Below are 24178 nucleotides of genomic sequence, written 5' to 3' on the forward strand. Positions count from 1 at the left end.
ACTCTGAGAACAGCATTATAGCCGCACTGACCAACGCTGGACTGAGCTCAGTGAGATACTTTTCTAGTTTTTGGACTCATTGGTATTTGAGCCTGTTTAAAAAAGCTTTTTAATTATCTGTTTGTATGTCTTTTTCTAATATGGACCTATTGTGTCTGAAATAAAGGAATAATAATAATAATAATAATATTGGTCTGTATCTCTCCACCTCCCAGTCAGGCCCTCCTCTCCGAAATCAGGATAAAAGTGCAGGTGTGAGGAGTTCTGGTGAGGTGTGGAATGAGGAAGGGGAGAGACAGTTTTTCGACTGCAGTAAATGCAGCAAACACAGCAAACAGTGGAAAACGTAAAAAGATTTGATTTGTTTCGTTTCGTTTTAGTTAAGTCAACCATGGAGAGTATTTTGGTTTGTTTAAATAAATTTGGAACTTTGAAACTAAGGAAATATCTCCGCAAGTGCTTCAGCATCTGCGAGTCGGGACCTCCTCTCAAACGGCGATTCTTATGATCATATTATTGGACATTGGCACGAAAGAATCGCCGGAACAACATTACGAGGGGGGATCCAAAAGAAACCGGACAGTGGTTATAAAAAAAAAAACCAAGATGATTTCAGACTTCTGGCCGTTATATGTCGCTATAGCATAGCCTTAAGCATAACTGTGAAATATTTCACCTCCCAAAGACACACAGGCAGCTCACACGCAGCGTTTACAGTCCCGCTCCCTTCTTCGAGAAATCCCAAAATGGTCCCTCGCCTCTTAACCATGGAGCAGAAACAGACTGGCGTGGACATGTGCCAGGAGCTGAAAAGGCAGCTGGAGGACGATGGAGGCTGTTTGGGAAGATCATCACTGCTGCGGCGGCTCCGGGAGGCGGTCAGGCTGAAGCGGCCGGCGCTGTGGGAGAGTGGGGACTGTTCTCCGCACAGGGCTCTGTACGTAAAACAGTTCCTGATGAAAAATGGTATGGCCCTGCTGCCCCATCCGCCGTAATCCCTCGATTTAGCTCCGTGCGACTTCTTTCTCTTCCCAAGAATGAACAAGGAACTGAAGGGGTGGAGATTTGATGACGTGGAAGAGGTGCAAACAAAATCGAAGAAAGCTTTTAAAGTGACCATCACGCAGGAGCATGCTGACTGTTTTGAGCAATGGAAATCTCGGCTGCAGAGCTGTATTCAAGCTGAAGGAGAAGACTTTCAAGGTGACAGTTTTGATTAAATGTGAAGATAAAAAAAAATTAAAAGTTATAACCACAGTCCGGTTTCTTTTGGGTCCCCCCTCGTATATAGAGTTAGTGCGATAGACAGTGTAAAGACTACATTAACAATTGAAAGACAAATAAAGGATACAGAACACAAATAGTTAAAAAAAAAAAGATAGAAAGTAGATAATAATAATAATAATAATAATAATAATAATAATAATAATAATAGATAAAGTATACCATGGGAAGCAAAGAACTTGATACTGAAAGATATTGAAATGGCAGCACAGATTCATCGTTTTTACAGCTTTTAGCATGGGATATTGATTTGAAATAAAACTCCAGTTCTTCCATAAAAACACAACAAATGGACTTCACCTTGGCAAATTTGCATTTGGGGATGTAAAATTTTGCCAGAATTAAAATGAGGTTAGTTAAAACATATTTTTCATTGGGAGTGTCATTATTTGCAAAACCAAAAAGGATAATTTGCAAGAGGAGCTTAAGGTCACTGCAGATATTATCTAAAAGAAGTCTACAAATGTGTTGCCATAGTTTACGTATATAATTACATCTCCAGAATAAATGGATGACGGTTTCAGTATGGGAGTCACAAAAAGCACAATTTACATCTAGATCATTCAATTTGAACTTGATTAAGAAAAATTAACCGGGTAACGATGATGAATGATTTTAAATGAAACTTCTTTGATCTTATTAACCACAAAACATTTTTGGGGTAAAGACCAAATTTTTTCCCAACATAAGTTCTACACACGATTATTCCAGTAAGATATACCAGGAGAAACAGAGACAATGTTACTTTGGAGAAGAGCACGGATTATTCTTTCAGGTAGATGGGCTGAAGCATACTTTACCAAAAACACCGTTACATCAGTTCAAGAAATATCATGTTCAGAGACAGACACTCCACTCTTGAATAACATGAGTACACCAGATGGAACTAGCCTGGCATGCCAGACTGACTTTATGTGTTACAGACAAGTTTCCCTTATGTATCCCTGAGCATGGAGAGACAGTCTGGCGTGCCAGGCTAAGAAGGAACAGCATCAAAGACTATAGCACATTGATACGACAATAAAGAACCATCATTGTTGAATAGTTTTCTTACTCAAATAATATTGTTTGTAAGCCACTCCCCAAAGAATATGGATCTGTTCTTGTAAAGTATATCTTTGCTAATCTATATAAAGTTAAGGTGAGGTGAAAAATTGTTTGTATATCATTGACCATGCAGGCAAAGCTTGTTTGTGAAAGTTGGAGAGGTGAATAAGAATTTTTTTCTATATTTTAGTTACATGCTAAAATTAATTTCAGACCACCAATTTTAATAAAAATATGATTGGAGATACAGTTCCATATTGAATCAGGTTTTTTCGGAAAATGTTTGATCCAATTGATCTCAAAGGTGCTGTTGAAAGAATCAAAGTCCAAAAAATGAAGCCCCCCATTCTCATAATGTGTTCATGACAACAGATAGTTTTTTATGTAATGTGTTTTATTTTTCCATTTAAAACTGAACATGTGATCTCTGCAGTTGATAGTTTTATTGTCAATATGTAATGAGAGGGCTGCGTAAGTAAGTCTTGATAATCCTCCTGCTTTTATTATTAAAGGTCTGCCTCTTAATGATAGGTCTCTTAGGAGCCAAAGACGAAATCTATTTTGAGCTTTTTCTGTAATTGAGGTAAAATTCAGATCACTTCTCGCTTTCTGATCTGTAACGATGAAGATTTGACAGGGATATTTGCTACTGAGTGAAGAGCCGAATCTTTTATTGCCATTAACTGACATTTTTTTACATTCAGGTAGAGAAGACGTTAATAATGCTTAGAGCAGGAAGTATTTGGGTAGAGTATTTTAAGAAAATGATAGTATCATCTGTAAATTGACTTGATGAGAGATCTCATTCACGAAGCACAGCTTGAACCAAAAATCACAAGAAATCATCCAGTTCAAAGGAAACGTCACTGATTCAGACACTGTGACTGTGCTTCAGAAAAATTTTAGGTTCTGTTCTGTCACAAAAAAAATTGATGATTGACATAAATGGCATCCCATGGTTGCTGAATGACTCTTAGAGAAGCATATTTCATTTTTATTTCTAACTTGTTTGCTTTTTTAATCTGTTTTGAAAAATGTGTTGTTCGTTTGAGCCTGATCAGAGCATTTGCACCTTCCTCCAGTGTTCCAGCAGGTGGCATTATCACTGCTAGCGGTGATCGTCATCTGCATTTAGAGGCTAAATCAATGTTATTCATCACTGAAAAGAGAAAAGACCATTCCACTCAGTCAAAGGCCTTGTTGGCATCCAGTGAAATAATGAGTGTTGGATCGTTGTAGGTGTTGAGAAAATGCCCAATATTTAAAGCATGCCTTACATTTTCAGTACCAAATCTTGATTTCACAAATGATGCCTGGTGTGTGTTAGTAATTTCTGAGAAGCACATTTTCGAGTCTATTAGCCAGTAACTTTGTTATTGTTTTATAGTCCAAACATGAGGTAATATCATAATCATTGTTATCTGAGCTATGAAGTCTAAAGGTGGAGCTGAGTTTTACAGGGTCACCTGTAATCATGCCAGAAGGAGCTCTTATTTGATTTATAAAAAAATCAGTGCACTAGATTTTAACTATTGAACGAGTTAATGACTGGCTTCATTCCCAAATTCACAGCATTTATGTTGAGTGAGAAGCAACAATTTTTGAAGATCTTCTGAACAGGGCTTGAAAAGTCAAATTTTTTTCCCCATTAAATTTCCATTTTTCAAAAATGTAAAATTAGAATTTCAACAATAAATGTATTCCATGAATCATGGAGACGTATATTGTAACATCCAACAGTTGATTTTATTCCAACATATTATGTTCACATGGTGAAAGAAATTCATTAATCTTGGTCCAGAGGCACAAGAGTACGACACGATATTAGCCATCTTGCACTTTGATCGAATTTTTGGATGCTGAGAAATACAGTAAATCTGATCTGAAACACAAAAATAAAAAGAAATTGGTATTGGTCTCTACATCTGTTTCTTCAGCATATGTTTAAACAATATGAGTGTGAGTTTAATCGAAACTGGAAGTTAAAGCTCGTGTCCGGAGTTTCTGTTCGTTTCCAATGTATGTATCATTTTTTAGCAGAGCTTAAATGTGTCAGTCTGGTTTGATGCTACAATATAATATTAGGATAAAGCTATATAAAAATGTATTTATGAGCTCCGCCTTCGTCTCATAGACCCCCATGTTATCCGAAAAAGCGCCAGTCAGCTTCAGCCAATAGATTTCGAGCTTCAGCTTTGTCATGCTGTCAATCAATGTGTGCATGCAGCCAGAGAGCACGCGCACTGGCCCAGGCAGAGGTGAGTTAGCTACGCAGCAGCCGCCGCGCTTACCTCGGATATATCCATTGTCTGCTGAACATCCAGCGTAAACAGCTAAACATGTAGGATGTCTTTGGGACTCGGAGGCTGTCATTTTCACCAGATGGATAATGCGCGTGCATAATTGAAGGGGCGTGGCTTGGTTGCTCAGAAAGCAGAGGGAGGGCGGAACCTTGAGACGTTGGATTAAAAAAAAAACTCTCATTCTTTCAAAACTCCAGACAAGAGCTTTAAGTCTGTTAAAGCAAGTGATTGACATGAAAGAGGAGTCAGTAAACTACAAAAATCTCTTCAGAATGACAGGGGGGCATGGTGCAGGAGTGGTTAGCACTGCAACTTCAGAGATTGTAAATATGTTGATGTTTCAGCGGCACTAAGTTAACTTTCTCTGTGCATAAATGTGTGTGTGTGTGTGTGTGTGTGTGTGTGTGTGGGTGGGTGGGTGGGTGGCTGGGTGGCAATGTTCTTTGGAGGTCAGTATGCAGATTCAACACCATGGACAGCACTATGTCAACACTATATGCTTATTTATCGGTGTGTGTGTGCATAAGAGTCTGTGTGGCAATTGGTAGTTTTGGTAAAAATATGTCGATGTTGTTTCAGGACCATGGACAGCACTATGTGAACACTCTCTCTGTGCATAAAAGCTTGTTCATGTGTGTTCAGTAATAAGTCCCTGTTGGTAGGAGAAGGGGTGGTCTCCCGATATGAGTGAGACCCTCACGAGAAGAGGGTGGAGGCCCTAAATGGAATCCTCTTTGCCTCTTGTAAGGTCCAGCATTTGTTGAGATGAAGCTAATTGATTTTGTTCGTCAGCGTTATTTTTTTTAATTTAACATGAATGAGTGGGATTTACCTTTTCATTCTTTTCACTCTTCGGAGGAAAAATTTTTTTTTGCTTCCAAGCAACACGACCTGCTGAAATACAATACACAAACTTTAATGGAATATAAAATGTACGTAGCATTTCTGAATGTAATTAGCTATATTAAAACATGCCATTCATTTCTCAAACAAATGCTTCATTTGGAACTAAAAAACTACAACATACCAAAATGATGTTTTGATGTTCATCCAGGAAAAAAAATCCTCAGTTGTAATTCTGAAACAATAAAAACCTTCAGATAGTTGTCTCCCATTCACAAAATTGGATTGCATGTTAATGTAGTTAAATTGATGCTTCTGAAACACAGATGACAGTCCACTCGTGAAAGAGATGCATCTGCATTATTTCAGCCGAGTAATAACCTGCAGTTCCCCCTGAGTCCAGGAGGAGTCAGTGTGACTCTGAACGTTGATTGTGATCCTCCAAAAGAGCGAGAGAAGAAGAACTCATGGCTGCTGTGTTGTTGAGTCTCACATAGGAAACATTTCACCTCGTGCAGCAACAATGAGTTCAGTTCAGGCTTTGAGAGAGTTTATCAAGCAGCAACTAACTGCTGCTGCTGGAGAAATATTCACCGTGTTTCAACAAACTGTGGTTCCGTTCGAGGAGGAGATTTATCGACAGCAAAGACTTCTGGAAATCAAGTGGAAACATCAAGTCAAGTTACACAGAAAAGGTATTGAAACGTGAGAATGAACACATGAATGTGTTTGTGGAGGATCGTTACATTTCTTTGAAGCTTGCAGACCGAAACGAGGCTGCAGCTGCAGTTCTTGTTCACAGTGAAATAACAGGAGAGATTTTAAAGCAGAAGCCTTCAGCATTAAACTGATGATCTGTGTCAGAAACAGAGGAAACAGTGTTGGTGGTGTCTGTAAACGGATGAAGTGGTTTATTTGCTTTACGCTTTAATATAACTGTGTTTTTGTACCTTTTCCTATATTTATGGTGAATAATGATGCGTTCAAGTGTTGCTGGAGAAAAACAAGTCAAAGTCTGAAACACGTCAAACTAGAAACTTCACACAAACGTTTCAGAGCTGAGAGAGGTAAATATTACAGAGCAGAGGGGAATCAAAAAAGGTACATCATTACAGACTGTGCTTATTCCTCAGGGAAACAAAGTTAGGATGAGTAACAAAAAAAAAAAAAACGTACACAACATGTGCACACAGGTTGTTGCTGTTTCTGCTGTATTTGACTTTTGCAAAGCACGTTTTGCAAATGGCTCTTATCTGTCCCTCCGTTCTTGTTGTAAAAGCCGAAGTGCGTCCACATTTCAGCTTTATAAATATTCCTCGGAGCATCTTCCAGTTCCTCCGCCATGTGAGACTGTTGTGTGAACTAAATAATGCCAGACTGTTCGCCTTATTCAGCTCCGCCCATTTTCCAAGGGGCAGGACTTCCTTTTCTGAGAAGCACTTCCGGTAACACGGTACTGACGAGCTGTGTTCGAAACCGCATACTGCCTACTACATCCTTCCATACTCATACTACCCATACTGCATCCTGCATACTCAGTCCATCAGACAGTATGCAAAGCATTTACACTACAGCATACTACATTGCTCCCTGAGCCAAAATCGACCTGCTAAAGCTGATTTCACTTCAGCTCTAAACTCTTCAAATGTACAGCTTCATCCAGATTTTTTTTTTTTTTTTTTTAAAGTAGGCAACAAAGTGGTCGTTTAGAGCCCGAGTGTGTTGTTTATTTGTCCGAATACCAACCGTTTATGATTTTGTTCGGACAAATTCAGCGAATTTAAGCCAGCCGCAGTGAGCGGCTCCAGCACGGAGGTGTCAGAGAAGCAGAGTACACACGAACCCCGGACCCGCCACGGGGGGCCCCCCTCCCGGCACGGCGCTCAGCACCGTTGCAGTCAGTTCCCCCGACCCGGCGGCCCAGCCTCCAGGCCCTGTTGGGCTCTGGCGGCAGGTGACCTCGGATCACACCGCCGGCCGCCCCCGCCTCTCCGACCGGTTCCCTGCCAACCCGCTCGGCAGCGGGACCGAGACACGTGGTCTCACCCAGCGGTCCTATGGAGCGGGCCCGCCCCGGGCGTCGCACCGAGTCAGTTCCGGCGGCTGACCCCCGGGCCCCCCGGTGCGGCGCGCCACCCCAGCGGCAGGCCCGCCAGCGAGCGCAGAGTTTCTCACACCCTCCAGGGCCGGACCCAGATCACGGAGCCAGGGCCCCGCCCCCCTACCCGAGCCCCCCCACCACCACATCCGCCGGCCGCAACCGCTGTCCGTCGCGTTGCATCTTGGGTAATTTCAGTATGAGTAGTGAACACATGATGTCTACTCAACATTTCTGGCCAATGCAGTATACATCCGGGAACTTCTCGCATACTCAAAATCTCATACTTCCATTGTAAACGCACTGCATACTCAATAAGTTGGTATGAGTAGTAGGTAAGTATGCGGTTTCGAACACAGCCACGGTGTTTACAACTAAGAAAATGATGTGGGAATAAATGAAAACCTCTTTAAAAAAACACAAATGGATCGAGTCTGCCTCATCCGCGACTTATTATAGAGTTCGAGGATGACGTGAAAAAGTGGCGACAGGTCATGTATATGGCGATTTTTTTAAACTATTTCGTGTTGTCTGTTGGCGTGGATGGCTCGGCTTTAAGGCATTATAAGAGCACTGAAGCCTATCAATATTTGCACAGTGGTAAAGTCGGCGCTGTTTTGTCACATCAGAAACAGGAATATACATACATTGTTTTTTGAGGTAGAAATGATTATTTTTCATGGCTCCTCCTCCTCCCAAAGTTTTGGATATAAGCCTCAGTTTCAGCTGATGGTATGATTAAGAGTGACTATATTCTACACAATTAATAAAAAAATACTTCCATAGATTGGATTAATTTAATCAGTTGTCAGCCCCTTTTACAAATGGAAGGTACTTGTGCTTGAAATTGTTTATAGTTTAATGAAATGTGATAAAAATAGTATTTCAAATGAAAGCCTTTTTATGAGTCTAGTTCTTTTTCTGAAATTTAAAGCTAAACTATTGATTTAAATGTGCTCTCTTCCTTGTTGTCAATTGTTTCCTGTCATAATGTAGTAATGTATGAATCAATTATTGAAAGATCACAAAACAGTCAGTCAGAAAGCAGTGATATTTTACTGAATTGACAATTCTTGAACAGTCCACTAGATAGTGCAGTTTAAATATCAAAGGTCATTTATAGCATAACAACATTAAACTGTTGATCTGTGTCAGAAACAGAGGAAACAGTGTTGGTGGTGTCTGCAAACGTATGAAGTGGTTTATTTGCTTTACACTTTAATATAACTGTGGTTTGTGTAGCTTTTTACGGAGCCCCGCAGGTGTCAGGGTGCAGAAAACTTTATTAAGGTGAGGGAAGGCGAGGGAACGCCTTCTATAGTGTGCGCACGGGTTATTAAAGCGTTCCCTCGCTTTATTAAAGCATGCGAACGGGATAAAGCGGTTCAAGCGAGGGCACACCTCTCTTGATGAGCGCTCGTGATCTGAGATGATGCATGCTGCACGCAAACGCAACATTGACTGGCAAGGGAACAATAGAAATGATTTATGCTCTTTTGTTTTATTTTCGGGGCCGCACGGTGGCGTGGTGGTTAGCGCTCTTGCCTCACAGCAAGAAGGTCCTGGGTTCAAATACCGGCCGGGGCTCTGGGCCTTTCTGTGTGGAGTTTGCATGTTCTCCCCGTGTGCGCGTGGGTTCCCTCCGGGTACTCCGGCTTCCTCCCACGGTCCACAAAACATGCATGTCAGGTTAATTGATCACCCTAAATTGCCCCGAGGTGTGAATGTGAGTGTGCATGGTTGTCTGTCTGTCTATGTCAGCCGTGTGAGAGACTGGCGAACTGTCCAGGGCGTACCCTGCCCTCGCCCGCAGCAGCTGGGATTGGCTCCAGCCACCCGCGACCCCGAAAGGGAGAAGCGGCAAAGAAAATGGATGGATGTTTTATTTTCATATTGGGCTAACATACACAGGGTTAGAAATATTGCTTCACTTGCATCCAATGGATTTATATTGAGTCTAAAAGCCAGCACACACTACAAGATGATCGGGCTGAATTTTGCCCCATCTCCTCCTCCCAATCGAAGCCGACAAGGTGTCGGGAGTATGCCTTGAGCGGTGTGTTCAGAGAGATTTTTTTCCGGTCGGAGCTGCTTGGGAGGCATCGGAAGGGGAGATCGTAGATGATGATCATGTTTAATATTTCCAACCGCAAGCCCTGGAGAGGAGCCGATCAGCTGAGAGCCGTCCTGTCTATCCCCCCACCCCCCACCCCCCACCGCACGGAGCACAGAGTATCTGTCAGAAAGTTGTTTAAATGGTACAGTACAGAAGAGGGGACCATAGTTTGACATAATTTTCTTATAATTTACCCCCGCATCTGACAATAATTCAGCTTATTAATGTGGGGTTTTTTTGTTTGTTTTTTTTTTCTTTGTACTTTTGACTCGTGATTTTGTGCAGTAGAAACAAGTTATAAAAGTCTGTTAAAAATACAAGCTACTTAAATTCATAAATATTTTAATTTTTTTTTGTTGGTGCCCAGATTGGACATTTTAAGCCAGAACAAAAACACCTTGAGCTTTGATTAGAAAAAGTTTCATAATATGTTCTAGGGATGTGCCAATTTACGATATAATCGCGATTTACGATATTGGACAGCCGAGATTATCATATCACGTCATTTACAAGATATCGTCTGTTTCATCTGGAGACAAGCCCATTACCGAAACAGCTATTGATCTTACCCAAGGTGTCAAAGCCTCTGCAGCAAAATGTACTGCAAACCACCACAAAAGTCCCAGATCCATAGAAAACCCCTAAAGTAAGTAATTTTATGCCAGGATGATTAAAACGAGGCATTAACGCGTTCGGCCCGACAGACACTGTACCGCCCCCCTCAGCGCACATCCCGACACAAAACGCAACAGAACCAGAGATCCGTGTGCTCCATCCCAACGTATTGGGCCTCGCGTGAAACTAGAAAAACCTGTTCTTTAAGATGACACCAGGCAGAATCTTCTCTGAGCCGACCGCCTCCCGTCAGCGGCAAAACAAACCCAAAACCGATCTTTACATTTCACAGCCAGCGCCTCAGATTGCACGTTTCTCTCACACTTCTTCGCCAAATCTCAAAACTATTCACACCAAACACAAAATGTTTTATTTCCTTACCGTTTTGTGGTCATTTTCCATCTATCCACGCTCTCCTCTGACCAAAATTAACTTCATAATCCTCTGCAGTAGTGACAGCGCGTCATGCGCCTGAATGTTATTGTCGCCATCTTGTGGGCTTGTCGTTAATCTTGGGAGTTTAAATAAAGTTTGTTGACATTCATTCGCGTCTGGTGAGCGTTCATACGATATGATACACGTGACTGAGGCATCATCCAGCTGGGAGACATCTTTTAGCATAACCGCACGAGCGCCGCCGCCATCTTGGTTCTAAAAGACGCAGCAGTGCGCACTGCAGAGCGAGACACACGCGACACACACAATCAGTGATTGTTTCTGTGATATTTGGCAATTTTTTATTCTGAAACGTGCACATTTATCTTCATTGTGCGTTTCTACAGCTTATTGCACATTGTTTTTGTTTTTTTCTTCATGTGTTTACATGTTGCAAAGGGGATTTCTTTTTTGTTTTCCCTGTCATATAATTGGCTATTTTTGTATTGATTTTATTATTATAAATATATTTCAGTTGGAAACTAAATGCTATGGCTCAGTCATTTATTAAAAAAGTATTTTATACTGTGCACAATACTGTGCAAAATTATAAGTTTCTGCACAAAAACTGCAGAAATGTATGATATAGTGGCTAAATATCTGAGCCAAAGGCTGAATTGCATACAGATTCCAAGGCTGAATTGCATACAGATTCCTGTAGTGGAAATTAAAAGTATTTTAAAGTCAGATTCCTTTCAAATAAGTTATAAACCTACTTATTATAGTTTGGCATAGGTTGGTCTCCAAATGGCCAAATGAAGGGTTCTCCTGGTTCTATCCAAAGTAAACACTATAAAATCTCTGTGCTTTATGCTGATCTCATAAAAACCTGGTCCAGTTGTAGTACAGGAGCTGCTGAATGCAGTCAGTGGCAGCTTTATGGCTACTTCATTGTTATCATGGTGTTTTTCAGTATGGAATCTGGAAAAAAAAAATAGGCGAGAGTAAAGTTTCATTTTTTCCCTCTACTTTATCAAAATGTGCTCAGGCATGTTAAAATGTACAGTGTTGTTGACAGATATTGATGGATTTCACAATGTTTTGGGGCATTTTCAATAGAATTAAAAGCAACGCGCCAAATATCGTGATAATATCGTGAATCGTGATATTTTGGGCCACCAATATCGTGATATCAAATTTTCATATCGGCACATGCCTAATATGTTCGCTCTGTCGCTCTGAAGGCATGGAGTCCTTGGAAAGTCTTTTTTTTTCTCCCATTCTTCCGTGATTGTTAATAATGGAGATGAATTAAAACATTGGTATTTTTGCAGGACTTGCTGAGATGCAGTTGAATGTATTAGATCGGGTTTGCGTCTGAATGAATGAAATATAGTTCATCCAGGAGCGATACAAATATTGAGGATTAATTACTAACTTTCTGCACTGCTGGGTTTAGGAGCTCTGATTTTTCTGTTTCACTGTCATATAATGAATATATTTCACAGACATGTCTCCAGCTCTGACAGCTGAGGGGGGATTTTTTTAAGCAGTGCATCAACACTTTGGTGAAGCTTAGCTGCTCAGCCAATCATGGAGGTTTTTTCCGAGGGTGTGGACTCTCAGCTGATCGGCTCCTCTCCAGGGCTTGCGGTTGGAAATATTAAACATGATCATCACCTACGATCTCCCCTTCCGATGCCTCCCAAGCGGCTCCGACCGGAAAAGGATCTCTCTGAACACACCGCTCACGGCATACTCCCGACACCTTGTCGGCTTCGATTGGGAGGAGGAGATGGGGCAAAATTCAGCCCGATCATCTTGTAGTGTGTGCTGGCTTTTAGACTCAATATAAATCCATTGGATGCAAGTGAAGCAATATTTCTAACCCTTTGTATGTTAGCCCAATATGAAAATAAAACAAAAGAGCATAAATCATTTCTATTGTTTCCTTTGCCAGTCAATGTTGCATTTGCGTGCAGCATACATCATCTCGGTGAGCGCTCATCAAGAGAGGTGTGCCCTCGCTTGAACCACTTTATTTATCCCGTTTGCACGCTTATTATAGCGAGGGAACGCTTTAATAACCCGTGCGCACACTTTAACTGAAATTCCACACCAGATGGAGTTGATCTTTTCTGAGTGTCATCCTGGGGTGGAGTAGTATCAGTCTGAGGTGGAACGGTCCAGTTATAACTGGTAGTTTTTTCATAAACTACTGTTTTTTGTGTATATACAATACAGTTAGTGTCAAAGTTGGGAGGGCTTTTATTCTGAAATTCCACATCAGACAGAGCTGATTTTTTCTGGGTGTCATCCTGGGGTCGAGTACTATCACTGTAAGGTGGAACAGTCCAGTCATAACTGGTAGTTTTTCCATAAAGTATAAATCCTTGTGTACATACAGTACAGTTTGTGTCAAAGTTGAGAGAGCTTTTATACTGAAATTCCACATCAGATGGAGTTGATCTTTTCTGAGTGTCATCCTGGGGTGGAATACTATCAGTCTGAGGTGGAACGGTCCAGTTATAACAGGAAGTTTTTCCATAAACTACTAATTTTTGTGTATATACAATACAGTTTGTGTCAAAGTTGGGAGGGCTTTTATTCTGAAATTCCACATCAGATGGCGTTGATCTTTTCTGAGTGTCATCCTGGGGTGTAGTACTATCAGCTTGAGGTGGAAGGGTCCAGTTATAACTGGTAGTTTTTTTTTTTTTTTTTTAATGTTCACTTTTGGCCGAATGTAATTGAAATACGAACGTGTAAAATGCTTTTACTTTGAAAGAATACGTGATATTGACGTGCGCATTTCTGAAGTCCTCGGGTTTTGTGGAAGGTTGCTCTTACTTTGAAATGAGGCGTTTGTTGCTCTTACCGTAATGTGCCATCAATGCGCGCACCGCAAAACAAGTTGTGGGCTGGCTTGACCAAGTGTTTGTAGTTGTGTGCTGGCTTGACCTCAGTCGCAGTCGTGTCAGTCGCAACGACACCTGACTGGTGTCATGGCTACATGGCGGCAGCGGCACTCCAAAGTGTGGGAGCATGACAAGAAAACCTCAGAGAAAAGTGTGCAGTGCAGCTATCTGCAGGACAGCTCTTGCCTTCCACGGCAGCACAACTGCGATGCATGAGCAGCCGAAACAGAAGCACGTCGTGGCTCATGACAACGATGATTGACCGTCGTCTCGGTAAGCTAATAATATTAGCATAGAGGGCTAACTTGCTGTTTACTCATAGCTGTCAATGTTAACATTAGCGGTGACGATTTGATTCATTAGCTGCCTTTAGCAGACATTTCATGTTTTCTGTAACGTTATAACAGTGATGTGTTTTAATAAGAAGTGATGTCGCGCTAACGTTATGTTTCAGAGCTTCACCCCATCGGAGCGGATTTTCTCCGCAGCAGAACATCTGCTCCCAAAAGAGAGAAGCCTGTCTCCAACACATGTAGAAATGCTGACTTTCCTGAGCTGAGAGAGGTTCATGCTACATCCAGACTGCTTCCTCATTTATTTTTTAAACCCACGGCTGCTGTTATTTCCACAGACATAAGCAGAGTTTTTGTATCTCAATGTATCTATTTCAAATGTATCCTGTCCTGTTCCATCCATCCATCACTGTAAAACCTTTACATCCATCACATCAGTGACTTTTGTCTTGTTTCCCTCCAGAGAGTCTACAGCAACACAGTGGTCACCAGAAGACAAGCTCCAGTCTGGAGCAGGAGGAACATGAAGCTCCACATATTAAAGAGGAGGAGGATGTTGTTGAGGTGACTGTTACTGATGGTGAAGGAGACGATTCCCACCACTCTGTGAGAGACTTGACCATCCAGAGACTAACTGCTGCTGCTGAGGAGATATTCACCCTGTTTCAACAAGCTGTGGTTCAGTACGAGGAGGAGATTGACCGTCAGCGCAGAATGCTGGAAATCAACTGGAATCCTCAAATCAACTTATACAGAACAGGTATGGAGAAGTTATCCACCATGTTATCCACCACAGGCTGAAGCAGGCTTTTTGTCTCTGGGGAGAAACTTGGGTTGAGGTCAGATAGGGATGTAAGGGTTACCAGTAAAATGGTAAACCACGGTAAAATTCCCCACGGTAATTATTACCATAGCCTTTTTATTGTTATTTTTTCATTTCATTTAATTCTTGGTTTCCTCTTCACCGTGTCTATTGTACGGAGCACAAACGGCTTACTGACAAACAGAAAGACATATCGTTAGCCTAATAGCATAATTGCCTAAGTCATTATAATGTTTTTGGAAAACAAGAAAAACACATTTTTTTGCAAGCACATTGGTATTTTTTTATTGATATTGTATTAGGAAGTTCAACCAGATGTGTGTGTGAACAAGTTTCCAACAAAAAATGAAACAACACTGACTGTATAACAAATAAAAATGACTTAGGCAGAATATGCCATGACTTAGGCATTTTTTCACTTACATGTAAATACAAACATAACCAAAGTTGTTTTATTTTTGTAAACATAACCAAGTTGTGTTATTTGTCTAACCTTAACCAAGTTGTCAGAAAAGTTCCCACAGGGATAACTGGCTTGTGGCGGCCAAGCTTTTTGATCCTTCGATGTCGGCTCTTCCTATCATTGTGAAGCAGAATTCACCAGGCGTTGGATTGTTCACCCACTAATAGGGAACGTGAGCTGGTTAGACCGTGGTGAGACAGGTTAGTTTTACCCTACTGATGATGTGTTGTTGCAATAGTAGCAACAGCAATAGGATTACTATTGCAACAACACATCATCAGTGGGGTAATACTAACCTGTCTCACGACGGTCTAACCTCCAGCTGACGGGAGAGCTCCGGAACTCCATTCCCGGGGGGAGATGCACTCCGTGCCGGCCGCGGAGCACACGGGGACCTGCCGCATAACCACGGAGGCGCGTGAAGCAGGCCGCGGCACGGTTGCTGGAGCTCTCCCGTCGCCTCATTTTGCAGAGATTATGTCCCGCGCTGAAGCTCCCTTGCTGTGGCCCCCGGTAAATCGGTTGGATCTAAATAACTTCTGAAGGACTCCGAGCTGCACCATGTTTGTCTGAGTGAGTTTATGACCATGACACACCTATAAATAAGGTGCAGGTGTCAAAAAACCGGAGTTGCCCTTTAAATGCATAAAAGAACCACATCCATTTGTTTATTACATCAAGGCTTTTTGACCTTGTCAGGAACCTCTATTTAAACAAAACAAAACAAAAAAAGTGTTTTACACTAAATTATAAAATGTTCTGGTTGAAATTATGACCTTTGTGTTGTTATAACACAGTTATAAAATCAGATTATAGAGATTTGTTCTGACCAGAAGCGAGACCACTTTTGCTAGTGTTAGCTAGCTTACACTACATCATACCTTGTCGCAGAAATGAGATTAAAAGTTTAAAAATATAATTCCTAATCCTTTTGATTAAGTGAAAGTACATTTAGTGTCCACAAAGTTCAAGAAATATGAACTACCTTACCAGATGAATCAAAGAGAAGACTTAATGCTTCACTTGGGCTCAGCAGAGCTCTCTTTCTCATGTGTTAAAGGGATACTTCAACATTTTGGCAAATTGGCCCATTTAGCGCAATTCCTTAGTCATTTCGAACAGCATGCTTACTTTTTTTTGTGAGGGCGAGCTGTTGTTTATTCAGAGTTGAGTCGGGAAGGTTTTCAGGACGGACACAATGGAGGTGAACGGTATTTTTGTTCCCCTCGTCAAACTCATCAAATACACAATCCAACAACCCCAAAACACTTTGATGGGCACGTTATAATCCACACATTCACTACGCTGTGAAATATTAATGCAAAATTACCAGATTGAGTTGTTTATGTGAAGATTGCTAAGACGGAACTACTTACTAAACATGGCGTCTGGGCGTAGTGATTTCAAAAGAAAAAGTAGTTCCCAGTATTTGCTTCAGTGTCGTAACGCTACAATATTATTTGTTGGTGTTCCACAGCGTAGTGAATGTGCGGATTATAACATGTCCACCAAAGTGTTTTGGGGTTGTTGGATTTTGTATTTGATGAGTTTGACAAGGGGGAACAAAAATACCATCCACTTCCATTGTGTCCCTCCTGAAAACCTTCCCTGACTCACCTCTGAATGAACAACAGCTCGCACTCACAAAAAAAGTAAGTATGCTGTTCGAAATGACTAAGGAATTGTGCTAAATGGGCCAATTTGCCAAAATGTTGAAGTATCGCTTTAAGCCATGTTTGTGTGTCGCATCAAAAATGCCTAAGTCAAAGAGATGACTAAGGCAGATAGTGATTTTGGACTCTAACAAACTTTCTGATAGGCTGAGGACATAGGCAATAAGACAGGATGATGCAGCAGTGAAAGGAGAGTAAGGTTAGGCAGATATCACAGTTTGGCCAAAAAATTACTTAGGCAATTACGCTATGAGGCTAACGATATACTTCAACAAAAGAAAGACATACACTTCAACAAAAAAGAGGAAAAACCCCTTTTAAAACAAGGCACCCAATTTACAAATAGTTCTCATGTTTTTGGAGTGAAATAAACAAATCACCTTGTACATGGAGGGTTTTTTCTATAATATATTACAAAATATTTTCTCTTACAGCAGTTATTTATCTATTTGTACACTCAAGCGCGACATGCAGTTTGTCACCCACAGAACTGGCATTACATACAGGTCCTTCTCAAAAGATTTGCATATTGTGATAAAGTTCAGCATTTTCTGTAATGTACTGATAAACATTAGACTTTCATATATGTTACATTCATTACACACAACTGAAGTAGTTCAAGCCTTTTATTGTTTTAATATTGATGATATTGGCCAAAAAGTAAAGAAAAACCAACAATCCCTATCTCAAAAAATTAGCATATTATGAAAAGGTACTCTCTATGAGCTATTAACCTGATCATCTGAATCAACAAGTTAACGCTAAACACCTGCAAAAGATTCCTGAGGCCTTGAAAAACTCCCAGCCTGTTTCATTACTCAAAACCGCAATGATGGGTAAGACTGCCGACCTGACTGCTGTCCAGAAGGCCGTCATTGACACCCTCAAGCCAGAGGGTAAGACACAGAAAGAAATTTCTGAGCGAATAGGCTGTTCTCAGAGCGCTGTATCAAGGCACCTCAGTGGGAAGTCTGTGGGAAGGAAAAGTGTGGCATAAACGCTGCACAACTAGAAGAGGTGACCGGACCCTGAGGAAGACTGTGGAGAAGGGCCGATTCCAGACCTTGGGGGACCTGCGGAAGCAGTGGACTGAGTCTGGAGTAGAAACATCCAGAGCCACCGTGCACAGGCGTGTGCAGGAAATGGGCTACAGGTGCCGTGTTCCCCAGGTCAAGCCACTTTTGAACCAGAAACAGCAGCAGAAGCGCCTGACCTGGGCTACAGAGAAGCAGCACTGGACTGTTGCTCAGTGGTCCAAAGTACTTTTTTCAAATGAAAACAAATTTTGCATGTCATTCAGAAATCAAGGTGCCAGAGTCTGGAGGAAGACTGGGGTGAATGAAATGCCAAAATTCCTGAAGTCCAATGTCAAGTACCACAGTCAGTGATGGTCTGGGGGCCATGTCAGCTGCTGGTGGTGGTCCACTGTTTTTTATCAAGGGCAGGGTCAATGCAGCTAGCTACCAGGAGATTTTGGAGCACTTCATGCTTGCATCTGCTGAAAAGCTTTATGAAGATGAAGATTTCATTTTTCAGTACGACCTGGCACCTGCTCACAGAGCCAAAACCACTGGTAAATGGTTTACTGACCATGGTATTGCTGTGCTCAATTGGCCTGCCAACTCTGCTGACCTGAACCCCAGAGAGAATCTGTGGGATATTGTGAAGAGGAAGTTGAGTCACCAGACCCCCCACTGTGGATGAGCTTAATGGGGAGAACGCACTGGACGCGGTAGCGCCGCGCATGGAGTTTCTGATCGCCTCCCATGTTAACCTATCTGACTCCCCGCACACAATGCGTAGGAGGGTGCCGCGGCTCGTGCTCTGCAGCACGCCCGCTCCGCTTCGTTCTATTTTTCACGCGAGCCGTGAGCGCCGAGAGCACCATTTGTCAAGCTGGATCAAGCTGACCAGACAGGAAATCGGAAACAGAAAACTTCGCAAAATGGTGTCCTTCAAAGAGTTGGAGTTGATTGTACATGGGTTTGTCTCATCTCGCCTCGACTATTGTAACAGCCTGTTCACCTGTCTCAACAAAAAAGAACTGGCGCGCCTTCAAGTTGTCCAGAACTCCGTTGCACGGCTCCTGACCCGCACTCGTAGGAGAGCCCATATAAGTCCCATACTCAAGGACCTGCACTGGCTCCCCGTTTCATTTAGGATAAATTTCAAAATCTTGGTCTTGACGTTTCGGGCTCTACACGGGCAGGCACGGGACTACATCGGGGCCTGATCCAGCCCTATGTTTCCACTCGCTGCTTGAGGTCCTCCAACCAAAACTTGTTCATGGTTCCCCGCACATGTTCAAAACTTGAGGGGATAGATCATTTAAGGCAGTGGCACCGCGTCTCTGGAATGAGTTTCCCTGCTGGCTCAGGTCTCTGGACAATGTTGATTCTTTTAAAAAGCAGCTGAAGACCTTTTTCTTTGAACAAGCCTTTTAGCCTGTATGGTACCGTTTTTATCTTGTATATCTATTTGTTTTCTAGCCTGCATGGTACTGTTTTATCTTGCATATTTATGTTATTTTAGTGATTGTATTTTGTATTTTGTACATATTATTTCTATGTGAAGCACTTTGTGACCCTGGTCTGGGGAAAGTGCTATACAAATAAAGCTTACTTACTTAGAAAAGGCAAGAGAATCCGGTCACTTTTCAAAATAAAATAAATTAAATGACGATTAGTTACGGACGGTGTTGCTCGTCCGTCTATAATTTGTCACTTGGGTCTAATCACAAGAGGGAGGGACACACACTCAGACATATGCACGTACACACCCAATCAAACAAACAAAAACACATAAATACACACACACAGGTTGTGGGAGCAGAAGTCAAGCTGGGATGCCCAGTCCTCCCCGGACGAGCTCCTCCCTGGTGACTGTGCTCCTCACCGAGCTCTGTACGAACGGAGCTCAAGAAACAGTATATATTTGATGAATATTTAAATTTGAGCAACTTGAAACTTTTAATTTCCATGTCATGAATGTTTAAACAACTGATTGAACTTAGGGGTGGGACGAGACACAAATTCCACGAGACGAGATGTCTCGCGAGATTGTGTCCATGAGATCGAGACGAGGCGAGACCGGATGGGGGGGTTAGGTGCTGAGGTGTGGGGAGCGGTGCGGTACTCACATGCAGAGTCGGAGCACGGAGTGTCGGGTTGGGGTGCCCCTTGTACGGCCACGGCGCCCTTCGCTGTACACTGCGCCCGAGGCGGCCGCCTAGTTCGCCTATTCCCATTCAAACCGCGGCGTACAAACGACGCCATGACTGCATTTGCACTTCATGCCACTCGGTGTGCTGTTTGCATGTTCAACCTTATTTTACACAGACACCACAGAGGAAGAAGGGCACCGCAGCCGCTGCAGGCCCTCTCTGCATGTTGTTAGAAAAAGAGTGTGAGCCAGCAAGACGTGGTAAAATGTGCATTGGTGCGATGCAGCGTTTTTTTCAATAAAAGAGAAGAACTGAACGATCGTTTCCGCACATTTTCTTTACGTGGTATCAATTAAACTATATCACAAGTAGTTTGTGTACTCAAAAGACCAAGATTCCTTGTGGATAGAACATGCGCAGAACAGTATTTCATGTCCCTTTCGACCGGGTTTTTAAATATGAATATGAGCATATTCAGGGTTTTGCACGTGTTTATATGGCTGTGCGCCATGTAATGTATCATTCCGTCAATATTCCAGTTAATAAAGAGTTATTGCCTTTATATAAACGTACTAATCTCGTGGCATTCGATCTTGCGAGATCTCGCGGCATTTCGATCTCGCGAGATCTCGTGACACGAGATCTCGTCCCATCCCTAATTGAACTATAACCTGTTTTCTGAAGAAGCATTTCCTGAGAACATTTAAAAACAGGAAGTTTCATGATCACTTCATCCCAGGTAGCATGGTAAACTGTTAACAGAAGATTAGAGATCAGTGATATATTCACCTCGAAAAACCTATTCCAAAACCTAATGGTTAGTCCAGCAGCTTAAGGTTCACAAAAAACAACAAAATAACAATTGTATGTTGTTCTTGAAATTTCATTGAAAGTTTTAGGTTTTATCACCTGAGTCCTCCAGTCCTTTTATCCTGGAACTCTGGAAGTATTGGAACTGGCCTTTCATCTTGTGCTTTTTTGCTCCTCCAGAGCTCCCACAGCACCATGACCACAGCGAGGAGCAGCTCTTTAAACAGGAAACAAATGACTGTGGAGATAAGGAAGAACCAGAACCTCCTCAGATCAAAGACGAACCAGAAGAACCAGGACTTCTCCAGTTTAAAGGGGAACAGGAGGAACCAGAACCTCCACAGATTGAGAAGAACAAGGAACTCGGTATCAGCCAGGAGGGAGAGCAGCTCACACTGAAGTTACCAAGTAGATTAAATTTGGTTCAGGAGCAAAGTGACCTGAGTGAACCAGAAGAAGTTCCAGACAATCAGCAGATCCTCTCTCAGAACACTGAAGTCCATGATGTGAAAAATCACACGTGTGAGAAGCCGTATTCTTGTGAAACATGTGGGAGAAGTTTCAAGCACCAAAATTATTTGTTGATCCACAAGAGAACTCACACAGGTGAGAAGCCATTCTCTTGTGAAAAATGTGGCAAAAGTTTCAGTCGACGGAGTAATCTTTTGGCCCACAAGAGAACTCACACAGGTGAGAAGCCGTTTTTTTGTGAAACGTGTGGAAAACGTTTCAGTGAGAGAAGTTATTTTTTGATCCACAAGAGAATTCACACAGGTGAGAAGCCGTATTCTTGTGAAACATGTGGCAAACGTTTCAACAAGCGCAGTTGTTTGATGGTCCACATGAAAACTCACACAGGTGAGAAGCCTTATTTGTGTTTAACATGTGGCAAATATTTCACTCAGAAAAGTTCTTTGTTGAGCCACACAAGAACTCACACAGGTGAGAAGCCGTATTCTTGTGAAACATGTGGGAGAAGTTTTAGTCGACAGACTAATTTGTCAGGCCACAAGAAAACTCACACAGGTGAGAAGCCGTATTCTTGTGAAACATGTGGTAAAAGCTTCATTCGACGGAGTCATCTTTTGGGCCACAAGAGAACTCACACAGGTGAGAAGCCGTTTTTTTGTGAAACGTGTGGAAAACAATTCAGTGACAAAAGTCATTTTTTGATCCACAAGAGAATTCACACAGGTGATAAGCCGTATTCTTGTGAAACTTGTGGCAAATGTTTCAGTGATAAATATCATTTGTCTGTCCACAAGAGAACTCACACAGGTGAGAAGCCGTATTCTTGTGAAACTTGTGGCAAATGTTTCAGTGATAAATATCATTTGTCTGTCCACAAGAGAACTCACACAGGTGAGAAGCCTTATTTTTGTGAAACATGTGGCAAACGTTTCAGTCAGAAAAGTTATTTTTTGATCCACAAGAGAGCTCACACAGGTGAGAAGCCGTACTCTTGTGGTACATGTGCCAAAAGTTTCAGTGTACTTTGTTCGTTGAGACACCATATGAAATCTCACAAATCAGTCATGAAAGACGCTTTGGAAGATCTCATTCAGGAAGTCTAGCTTGACCACAAACTCACAAGGTCCAGTTTAATGGAAACATCCCTGATTTAAACAGTTGAGACTGTGCTACAACAAGTTTTCTTTTTCTGGTTTGTGACAAAAATGAGAAGATTTGAATCAATTTAATGTCCAGGTATGTTGACCTACACAAGGGCTGACAAACATTCCCCTGGTTGGATCTTGAACTTGAGTACTGCTTGTAATTTTTTTTTTTGTGACAACCATTTTTTTTATTTTATGATTTGTAAAAAAAAAAAAAAAAAAAAGATTGCATGACAAATTTTCCATGAGTAGATGTGAACTTTGATGAAATAAAATGTTGATATGACTCCAGTGTGTTATTCAGTGTTTTATTTAGCACGAATGATTAATATTGTGGAATTTTATTTTTGGTGAATCAGAGCCGTTCTCCGAGTGGACCATATTTTCCACCTCCATTGTCGAAGCAGCTGCCCGGAGCTATGGTCGTAAGGTCTCTGGTGCCTGTCGTGGTGGCAACCCCCGAACCCGGTGGTGGACACCGGAGGTGAGGGCTGCCATCAAGCTGAAGAAGGAGTCCTATCAAGCCTTGTTGGCTCACGGGACTCCAGAAGCAGCTGACAGGTACCGGCAGGCCAAGCGAGCTGCAGCCCGAGTGGTTGTGGAGGCAAAAACTCGGGTCTGGGAGGAGTTCGGGGAGGCCATGGAGGAAGACTATCGGTCAGCCTCGAAGAAATTCTGGCAAACCATCCGGCGCCTCAGGAGGGGAAAGCAGGTCTCTGCCAACACTGTTTACAGTGGAGGTGGGGAGTTGCTGACCTCAACTGGGGATATCATAGGACAGTGGAAGGAATACTTTGAGGACCTCCTCAATCCCATCGCCGCGTTTTCCGTGGAGGAAGCAGAGGCTGAGGTCTCAGAGGTGGACTCGTCCATCACCCAAGCCGAAGTCACCGATGTGGTCAGTAAGCTCCTCGGTGGCAAGGCACCGGGGGTGGATGAGATTCGCCCTGAGTACCTTAAGTCTCTGGATGTGCAGGGACTGTCTTGGTTGACACGTCTCTGCAACATTGCGTGGCAGTCGGGGACGGTGCCTCTTGATTGGCAGACCGGGGTGGTGGTCCCCCTGTTTTAAAAGGGGGACTGGAGGGTGTGCTCGAACTATAAGGGGATCACACTCTTCAGCCTCCCCGGGAAAGTCTATTCCAGGGTGCTGGAGAGGAGGATCCGACCGATAGTCGAACCTCGGATTCAGGAGGAACAATGCGGTTTTCGTTCTGGTCCTGGAACAGTGGACCAGCTCTACACCCTCCATAGGGTGCTCGAGGGGTCGTGGGAGTTTGCCCAACCAGTCCACATGTGTTTTGTGGACTTGAAGAAGGTGTTCGACCACATCCCTCATGGTGTCTTGTGGGGGGTGCTCCCTGAATACGGAGTCCGGGGCCCCCTGTTAAGGGCCGTCCGTTCTCTGTGTGACCGGAGTAGGAGTCTGGTCTGGTCCGGAGGGGGTCCGGTTCGGGGACCACAGGATTTCATCTCTGCTTTTTGCAGATGATGTTGTCCTGTTGGCTTCATCGAACCAGGACCTACAACATGCACTGGGGCGGTTCGCAGCCGAGTGTGAAGCGACAGGAATGAGGATCAGCACCTCCAAATCCGAGGCCATGGTCCTCAACCGGAACAAGGTGGCTTGCCCTCTCCAGGTAGGTGGAGAGACCCTAGCCCAGGTGGAGGAGTTTAAGTATCTTGGGGTCTTGTTCACGAGTGGGGGACAGATGGAGCGTGAGATTGACAGGCGGAT

The 24178-nt window shown here is 42.7% G+C and overlaps 1 protein-coding gene across 1 annotated transcript; it reads left to right on the forward strand.

The window, feature by feature from the left end:
* Nucleotides 1-5971: 5971 nt before the first annotated feature.
* Nucleotides 5972-22643, forward strand: LOC115408248 (zinc finger protein 2-like). Its single transcript, XM_030118892.1, has 3 exons — nucleotides 5972-6172; nucleotides 14356-14652; nucleotides 21005-22643. Exons 1-3 carry the CDS (start codon nucleotides 6001-6003, stop codon nucleotides 22396-22398), a joined length of 1863 nt encoding a protein of 620 aa, XP_029974752.1. The 5' UTR covers nucleotides 5972-6000; the 3' UTR covers nucleotides 22399-22643.
* Nucleotides 22644-24178: the final 1535 nt, after the last annotated feature.

The sequence above is a fragment of the Salarias fasciatus genome, chromosome 20 (assembly GCF_902148845.1).
Source record: "Salarias fasciatus chromosome 20, fSalaFa1.1, whole genome shotgun sequence".
In the NCBI taxonomy this organism is placed as follows: Eukaryota; Metazoa; Chordata; class Actinopteri; order Blenniiformes; family Blenniidae; genus Salarias; species Salarias fasciatus.

What these genes read in the sequence shown, in the direction of transcription:
- LOC115408248 (XM_030118892.1), top strand. Translation starts at nt 6,001, where the DNA reads ATGAGTTCAGTTCAGGCTTTGAGAGAGTTTATCAAGCAGCAACTAACT. An exon ending in AGTCAAGTTACACAGAAAAG is followed by an intron (nt 6,173 to 14,355) that starts GTATTGAAACGT and finishes GTTTCCCTCCAG; the next exon opens with AGAGTCTACAGCAACACAGT. An exon ending in AATCAACTTATACAGAACAG is followed by an intron (nt 14,653 to 21,004) that starts GTATGGAGAAGT and finishes TTGCTCCTCCAG; the next exon opens with AGCTCCCACAGCACCATGAC.